General features: G+C 40.2%; 1 protein-coding gene across 1 annotated transcript; it reads right to left on the bottom strand.

Moving 5' to 3' along the window:
- Positions 1-4,753: 4,753 nt before the first annotated feature.
- fam98b (family with sequence similarity 98 member B) lies at positions 4,754-7,656 on the bottom strand. The gene is made up of 8 exons (XM_012822856.3): positions 7,505-7,656; positions 7,123-7,265; positions 6,908-7,030; positions 6,620-6,792; positions 6,374-6,454; positions 6,133-6,249; positions 5,382-5,549; positions 4,754-5,061 (listed from the first exon to the last, which is right to left on the bottom strand). Exons 1-8 carry the CDS (start codon positions 7,540-7,542, stop codon positions 4,786-4,788), a joined length of 1,119 nt encoding a protein of 372 aa, XP_012678310.2. The 5' UTR covers positions 7,543-7,656; the 3' UTR covers positions 4,754-4,785.
- Between the last annotated feature and the right edge of the window lie 1,947 nt (positions 7,657-9,603).

Genomic DNA, 9,603 nt, shown 5'->3' with positions numbered 1-9,603 from the left:
GGGATTTATATCTCCCCATGCTATTGCAATTGTTTTCCCGCGAGGGGATATTAGTGTTTTTTTGTGTGTGTTTTTCCTATTTTTCACTTGTGCCAAGGCACACTGTAGCATAGCCTGCTGCCAAACGCTTGTGGGCAGTGCCTTACGTTACTAGAGAAAAAATAAACTGTTGTGCGCCGATAATGTATGAATGACATTTGTTTTTGTCTGTTAAAGACATGCATGGATTCAAATTGCATGTGTCTGTTATATTAAACGACTGATTACTTGCCTGTGTTGCTGCGTATAGACCAACTGACAAAGTAAGCTGTACAAACAATGCCCCCTACTGGCCAAATTTCAAATGGCATGAAGTGCATGTCATTGGCATTAAGGACATAAATGGATTTCATTAGATGTAATCTCTTTTAGTTTTATTGGTCAACTGACCTTTTGTCCCAGGTTTTGAAGTGGACGTGTATATATATATATATATATATATATATTTAATATCAATACCATTACTCTGCTAATTTAGACTACTATTTATTGTACATCAAACATTAAACAAAACATTTAAAAAAGGAAATTCAAAGAAGTCTTTAATTTAGATAATTTGATCATTTCTTCAATAATGAAAAACAAATGTCCAGATGGTGTGGGGCAGAGTTATTGCCAAGTTGTTGCTGCTGCAAACTCCCAACTTGTGAGAAGGCAGACGTTTCCAATGCAGGGGCAGGAATCGCCAGCCTCGCTACACTGCTCTTAGCTGGCAAGACTAAGGTATACATCTTATATTATACAGACCCTATACATATCAAGCTCAGACATATTTTTTACAATGAGTTTTAAAAGAAACAATGTATTATGCCTGTCCATACAACTACAGCATACGTATTACGCATGTTAATAAACACATCCCTAGTTACAGTAAAGCCAGGGTGTGAGCCAGGGTTTATGGCACCATGTCCTTCATTTGGAGCACCTACCTGGGTAATGAAAATGACACTTCACTTCAAAAAATGAAATCCACAACTTTACTGTAGGCCTGCCTTATTTCTGACAAGTGAAGCAATGCGTCATTTCTTTTAGATTCATTAGTAGTCTCAACAATGATCCACTGAAGTTTGCCTACCGGGCTAATAGGTCAGTGGAAGATGCAGTAAACATGGGACTGCACCACATCCTGCAACACCTCGTCTCCCCAGGGACGTATGCAAGGATGCTGTTTGTGGACTTCAGCTCGGCGTTCAACACCATCATGCCAGAAGTCCTCCTCACCAAACTCACCCAGCTCACTGTGCCCGCCACCACCTGTCAGTGGATTACGAACTTCCTGACAGATAGGAAGCAGCAGGTGAGGCTGGGTGAAATTACATCCAGCACCCGGACAGTCAGCACTGGTGCCCCCCAGGGATGTGGGCTCTCCCCACTGCTCTTTTCTCTGTACACGAATGACTGCACCTCAGGAGACCCGTCTGTTCAGCTCCTGAAATTTGCAGACGACACAACAATCATCGGTCTCATCCGAGATGGAGATGAGTCTGCATACAGGAGAGAAGTTGAACATCTGGCCCTGTGGTGCAGTCGCTACAACTTGGAGTTGAACTCGCTCAAAACTGTGGAGATGATAGTGGACTTCAGGAGGAGCCCCCCATCACTGCCCCCCCTCACCATACTGAACAGCACTGTGTCTGATGTGGAATCCTTCAGGTTTCTGGGTTCCACAATCTCCCAGAACCTGAAGTGGGAGGCAAACATCAATACAGTCCTCAAAAAGGCCCAGCAGAGGATGTACTTCCTGCGCCAGCTCATGAAGTACAACCTGCCTCAGGAGCTGCTGATCCAGTTTTACACTGCATTCATTGAGTCTGTTCTCTGCTCATCCATCACTGTCTGGTTTGGTTCGGCCACTAAACTAGACAGGAACAGATTACAACGGACAGTCAGGTCTGCAGAAAGGATTATTGGTGCCGACCTGCCCACCATCCAGGACCTGTACACATCCAGAGCCAGGAAACGGGCAGGGAAAATGATTGCAGACCCCTCACACCCTGGACATAATCTGTTCCAGCTCCTCCCCTCTGGCAGGCGCTACAGAACTATGTACACAAAAACCACCAGACACAGGAACAGTTTTTTCCCCCTTTCCCCCCTTCCCCACTCTAATGAACAGTTGACAGATTATTATATTTTAGTATTATATTATATATTATATTTATTTATTATCCTAAACTGTTGCATGCATATTTTTCAGTTTAAGTACATTGAGAGCAATTAAACCCAGGAAAAATTCCTTGTATGTGGAAATGTACTTGGCCAATAAAGATGATTCTGATTCTGAAGACTTACTATCAGGTCCGAATGGGTGAAATCTCTTCAGTTGCCTCTGTGAGTGTCTTTTTTCACACTTTTCATGCATGTAATGTGATTAATACTTTGGTTTGACCAAGGTTTTTGTGTATGGATTCTTGTAGGCATATAACAATGAAAGCTGGGTTGAGTGGCCTCTCCATCTTGCTGCTGTTTTAGTGAACTCTTCCTGCTTTGGTCATTGCCAAGAGACTATTGTGAAGATGAAGGAAACCTTGTGTAAGAACATACTTTGCAAATTATGTCTTCAGCATTAGCCTAGAAAAATATATAACCAAGTATATCATTTCAATAACCTATATCATATTCCACTGCCTTTCCCCATCTCACACCTACCTCACAGCATCGAAAGGACTGCTCCAAGCTGCCCACCTTTGTCAGATGGTGCAGCAGTTGGAGCACCAGAACACAATTTCTTTGAACGATCTTGCGACAGAGTGAATGAAGAATCTGAGCAAGCTGTATTGGGAGCTTGATCCTGAGGTCACAGATGATACAGCAGTGGCCTCAGCACAGGACCCTGTGGTACTCCTACCTGATACGGAGAACAAAGCTAAGGGGATGGAGACTAATGATGCAAAACTCTGTCTGATGGAAAACGCGTTCAATACGCCAGTGGATGAGCTTGTAGTTCCAGTCGATGCAGGGGAGTTTGGCCAGATGCCCTCCACCAATGTTACAGTGAACTCCTGTGCTGAAACTGTACCTCAGTCTATAAATGAGGAAAAGATTACGCCTCTGTCTGAGGAGGACTGCAAGAAGCTGATTGGACCTATTCTGCCACCAATGAATGAACAGCTTGAAGGGAAGACTAGTGGGAATACATATGAGGAGACAAAGCAGAAATCCAAGAAGGATTGTATTTGTGACAATATCTCTGATAGGGGATTTTATGTTTGCATTTTTGTTTTTGTTAGTGTTTGTGTGATCTCTAAACTAATATGTCTTTGATTGCAGAAATCATGGTTCAGCTGCTTCAGTTGTTTTGGTAAAAGAAAGAGGGAGTAGTTCTGCTTTCAACAACCTGTAGGCTGGTAAAGAATTGGTGCCTTTTGTGTTGATATATATATCATCTTGCAATCATACCAGAACTTAACACACTTTTAAGTTTTTAAGTGCTTTTTTCTCTTCCCCAGGTTTCACATTTTCACTAGAGAATGAAGTGGACTTATTACAAATAAACATTTCTTTAAATACATGAACTGCTTGTTTTTCTTAAAGAATTTAAATACTGCAAAAAAGTGGGAAAGTTAGTTTCTATAAACGTATTTCTGCAGCTACTGTATGTAGTTTTTTTGTCTCAGGGATGTTCAGGTTGATAACGTACACATCATAAAAGAGTACTTTAAATTAAAGGAGCTACATGTAAGGATTTTAGTCAAAAACAATCAAGAATAAACTAGAAACAGCAACAGAATGTGAAGAACTAACCATTAGACATAATGTTACAAAATGCCAAGATGGTGTTGCCCAGATATGTACTAAACATAGCACAAAAAGTAAGGACATTTGTGTTTGGTAGATTATATCTTTGTTGTAACAATGCTTCTCGGCAATACATTTTATAATACCGTTGGAAAGCCTGTTTATTTCCCTTTTAAATGGTGCCACATTTGTAAGGAACATGCATTTGTAGGATGAGCAGCACAGCTGAGTATGTGGGTTGCGCCCATGAAAAATGTGCCACTCAAATGTAGGATGGGTTCTACGCCATTATTTTTCATAAATAAAGCTCATGGAGTGATGTAAGGCTACAATAAATGGAACATGTATTTGGGAAAGCAGTAAAACCCTGTATTTAGTCCATCTCACTTCATAAAGGAATACCAGACTAAGTTGTTTGTGTTATTATAATTTCCCATTATTCTGTGCATGTGCATAACAGAGTAGGGATATTAGTAACAATTGAATAGTTATGCTGCAAACTGATTTGGATAACTGATTATTTGTGCACACCCATAATTGGACAGAGTGTAATCTACAAGAGAATCCACTGTGTTTTAAAATATAACATGCAAAAGGCAGGATTAAAACCCTACATGGTTGCAGGAACAGAGTCAAACGAGGAATGATGTATAACGTAATTTATTGAGCTATTTGGTGTCACTTCTCAAGCATTCAAAACACTGCATTATGTATGGTACTTCAATGATGTCAACAACAAAACTAATTTAAAACAAACCAATGATTAAAAAAAAATCAACAACCTCAAGTCTTGTGATACCTACTCTTCACAAATACTTTCATACTGTAATACATACAAAAGAGAAATGTGACCAATAGTAATACTGTGGATAGTACATGGTGAAATGCGGTCCTATGTCAAACACTTCAAATATAATTCTCCTAGTGTTTAAATGGAGACTGGGTGTCAGAGTCTAAAAAAAAAAAACATACTAGCTTTTTTTTTTTTTAGTGCACTTAAATATAAAACTAATACCCTCCCTTACCCTGGTAACCCTTTCCTCCACCTCCCCCATAGCTCCAACTACTTTTACCCCCCCTCTTACCTCCTCCACCCCATCCTCCTCCTCCTCCTCCTCCTCCACCCCCACCATGGCCGCCGCCCCATCCACCACCCCCTCCTCCATAGCCACCGCCTCTCCCACCTCCCCCATCCTGCCTCTTCTTCCAGGGAGGCATCTCAGGCGGCGGGCGGTCAAGCTCATAGGGACGCCCACCACGATCAGGCACTCTGCCCATCAGGATCTAGGAAATGGAAAGGAATTCGAACACAGAGTGATATTTAGATTTATACAGTGCAGGCGTAGGTATTTAGGACAAGGTTTAAACATTTTCCAAGAATCAAAATACATTTTCTCATTTATAGCAGACCTGAACTACTGTAGTTTGTTGAGCTTCCTGGAAAGCCAAACACTTTAAAAGGAACGTGCATATCGAACATCTAAAACCTACACATTACAATGACCTTTTTATACACTGCTCACCACCAGCCATTAGACAACTGATTAAAATGTCTACAGTTCGGGGTGACAAAACTTCTAAGAGCAGCAGTGACAGACACCTACCTTGTTAACAGCACATGATGTATTGTCGCGTGTCGAGCCACCGCTGGTCTTCACCACATTGCAGAGGTCCTCCCTGGCGGCAAGAAGATGAGCCAGACTGACCGAGGACTTCAGATGTAAAGAGTGTCTTTTTGGCTGATAGGCTCTTGCCATACAGTCAACTTTTTCCTTTGACAAAAGATACACAATTAGGTTTAAATAACTGCTACACCAGTTCAGAGCTTTGATACTAGTAACCTGTATTTCAATCCCTCCAGGATCTGTCAAGGGTTTGTTGTGATTGTTGCAGCCAAAAGTGACTGAATTTGCTGTGTGAATTCTCAAAAATTGTGGTTAAAAAAATGGCTGTTTCAGATTTTTTTTCAAATAAAAAGGGATTCAGATCAAAATTGTGAATCAAATCAAATGAGAGTTTGTTGTGACCAAAAGGAACTGTATTTGCGGCAGGAATTCTACAATTGCCGTCATTTTGAGTTAAAAAAAGGCAGATCTGACAGCTTTTTTTAACCTTTTTTTTTTTGCAGAAATACTGTGGTAATAACAGAAAATGACAACCTGAAATTGTGAGAACACAAACTTGCTAAATCCTGGAGAGGACTGGTAATTGATGCAACATGTTGGAAATGTGTACAAATTAAATTATTGCACAGGATTGTTGGGTAGAGATACGGGAGCAGTAAAATGGTTGCTTATCATTTTGATAACACAAAGGCAAGCTAGAATATATATGCTTTCAATATACAATTCCTACCTTTGCTCTGTCAGACCAGCCAAAAGACTGCACTGTGACATCAAGCCGTTTGATCAGCATTCTCCGACGACACTGATACTCAGAGGAAAGAAGCACGTTGATTTTCTCCAATTTCATCTAAGAACACACAGGAAGAAAAAGGCACAGCATATCAGAAATAGGTTTATGAAAGCAAACCACCCAAGCAATATGACCACAATGTATTATGTAGCATGTTACTGTTTGCATAGGTTAGTCGTACCCACTGTTCATTGCTGAGGGAATGTTTGAACACTGGTTCTCCAATGTGATCTTTTGGGACCTCTTTCAGTAAAGACTTTATCTGGAATCAAAACCAAATGTGTGTGTCAGCAGCATGTGATGGCAATTTTTTTCAAATATATGCAGTAGTACCCATCAGTGCAACCAGTTTGATTAACAAATATTAATGATTAAGCTTACGACTACATAACATCTCAATGTCAACTATTCCAAATTCTGACCTCACCTTTTCATCTATTATGGAAAGGACATTTTCAGATGTGTTTTCTAGTGAAATGTGAAGCGTTTTGCAGATGGCTTGGATGTCCTCAGTTGGTGTGTCTTTCAGCTCATGGTCTTTAGACTTGACCGGTTTGCTGTGTACTATTTGAGCTGCTTGCAGCTCAGATGCCAAATACACTGTAAAATAAGCAGAATCAACATTTGGTATTATAGTACTGGAAAGTATCTAAATAATTTGTGTAAAATTACCTACATAAAATTCCAGACATGGTAATAAACAATCAATACATACGTATGAGCTTTAGGCAATCCTTCTTATTAAGCTTCCCTTCCATCAATGCAGCGACAATGGCATGGTAAGGGCAAGCCATCTCTTTCAACAGCGCACCAATTTCGAGGTGACAGCCATCTCCACCTGCACACATTTTCACACAGTTTCGCTGAATGTTGACCCGAAAAATATGTGAGGTGAAAATGTATCTGTTAATGGTGACGTTGAATACCTACGTGATATTAGGGATACATCTGTATCTAGGGTAGGATTTAGTCGGGACATCAACCAGATACACAGGTTGACATACTCGGCTGAGGACAACCCTTCCTCGGATGCCGTCGACAAAGCCTTCTCGTCAAGAAGGGGTCCCTCATATCTGTTGACAAATGAAAGAGGCTATCTCATTAGTGAAGAAATTAGGACACATGTGACTTAGTGTTTGCTACAGTCGGCAAAAATCAAACTGAAAGGACTAGGTTGCCAGCTGTAGCTAGAATTAGCAATATAGCTTGTACACCAAAACTAGCGATATTGAACATTAACTGAACAGACACATTTAACGTTACTCGGGTACCATGCAAATCGATCGCAAACGTTCGCCTCTCTTCTGCTTACCCAAGTTGATCCAGAGTATCTAATACATCGCTCTCCATTATAAACAGTGGAAACTACGAAGTACCCATGCCAAAGAAATACAAACCCTCGCGTTCTATCATACACACGCTATATTTCATGTGTCCGACAAGACAGGATCCGTTGTACAACAGCGTCTACAACCGAAAGTTCCTACATAGTGAGTTCTACGCGATACTGCAGTCCCCCCTCCACAATAAAACAGGACAGCATCAATGATTCACTTGTTGTTTATCATGGACAATTGTGGAAATGTTTCTGGTACCAACCATACTTCTGAGCAAACACTTTGACTTTTTTGTAAGGCCACAGTGGCCAAGGGCTGACCGGTTTTACAGATCCATGAGGAAAGGACGGGCCTAGGACAAGCAATTAACCATTAGGCCTATATGTGGTGCTATATCTGCTCACCTGAGCTTTATTTTAGGCATATGTTGTATTATGTAGTTAATCTATTTTGTCAAAGAATGTTAACAAGCTAGTGTGAAGACAAAAGTAGTCATGGCACAATTAAGTGGCAGTCCATCAGTATGGCACTGCAATACAGTAAGTGAAAGTCCATCTAGTATACGTGCCAAGTATGTCAGTACTCTCTTTTCGTTTTAAGAGATAATAGGTGATTACTCAAATGTACTCTAACAGGGTACGTGCGCCTGTGTTTATGTTCTGTATGGTGTCCAACCATAAATCTGAGCGTAGCAGCTGCAGGGTGTAATGTGTAATACTATGTCTAAGTTCGAATAAAGAGTGTATTCCTGTTCCCCTCCCCTTATGTTAAGGTCAGCGTGTATCTTCTGTTAGAGTTCTGTTATGTGTGATGCTTAGTGTAATTTCCTTTGTGCCCACCATTACCCTATAAACTGCCAGTGTATAATACATTAAGCCTTTCCTTCTCTTCTAAATTTGTATCAATACAGGACAAAAATAAATTACATTACAATAAGATTCAACCTGCAAGACTGAAATGTTGTAACAGTAATTATTTAGGCATCATATGCGGAGATGCATTCAGACTTCGACAAGGAAATGAGTAACAGTGAGGATATGTAGGTCTTCACCTACTTGTCCTACTTGACCACCCATCAGTCACTATTTACGTTAGCAGAAATGGCCAAAGACGCTCTTTTGCATTAGTGAGACTTTAATGTCCACTAGAGAGATATTATTTACAGACTGGATAATTAAACAAACCTTAACAATACAACACATTGTTAAAGATTAAACCAGTGGTTTCCAACCTTTTTGACTTCTGATGTCTTACATAAGTGTGTAGTTGGGGTCACATTGCAGCTGTCTATGAGTTGTTAACATCTATGCAAAATAGGGATTTTCCCCTCTAAACTTCTCACATTGTTTCTTTGAAAAAAAAAATCAAGTGATCCAACATCTCACTAAAATTCAAAGATTAGAGAAAGAGTCAAAAAGCTGAAAAAAGATTAGTGTCTGAGAACTTACTGTTTTCTTCTTTTCTCTCCAATTAATGATCCCTTAGATTTATCTGGTGTCCTTGTATATAAAACTGTATACAAATTAGTTCAAACTAGCACCACCTCCAGCAGCTACAACAGTAACATGCTGCTTAATAATCTAATGATAATGTATCAGTCAGAGGGACCAAACAAGTACTTTTACTTTAATACTTGAATTCTTTTTAATTACTTTTAATTATTTTAATTACTTATGTTCCTTTACTGAATGTTTTCCATGCAGGACTTGTAATGGAGTATTTTTACATTGTTATATTGGTACTTTTACTTCAGTAAAGGATCTGAATACTTCTTCCACCACTGACACACACACACACACACACACACACACACACACACACACACACACACACACACACACACACACACACACACACACACACACACACACACACACACACACACACACACACACACACAGACACACACACACACAGACACACACACACACCACTCAATAACATACATGCGCACATGTTTACAAACTCTCCCAGCCACACAGACGCCATGCAATTGAGATGTTTATGGAATGGTCAAAGGTGAAAACCTCACAATCTAAGTGCCATGCCCATCCCATAACACACAGTTAAGCCT

This window comes from Clupea harengus, chromosome 14 (assembly GCF_900700415.2).
Source record: "Clupea harengus chromosome 14, Ch_v2.0.2, whole genome shotgun sequence".
Taxonomy (NCBI): domain Eukaryota; kingdom Metazoa; phylum Chordata; class Actinopteri; order Clupeiformes; family Clupeidae; genus Clupea; species Clupea harengus.
This window is presented reverse-complemented; position numbering and strand designations above follow the sequence as displayed.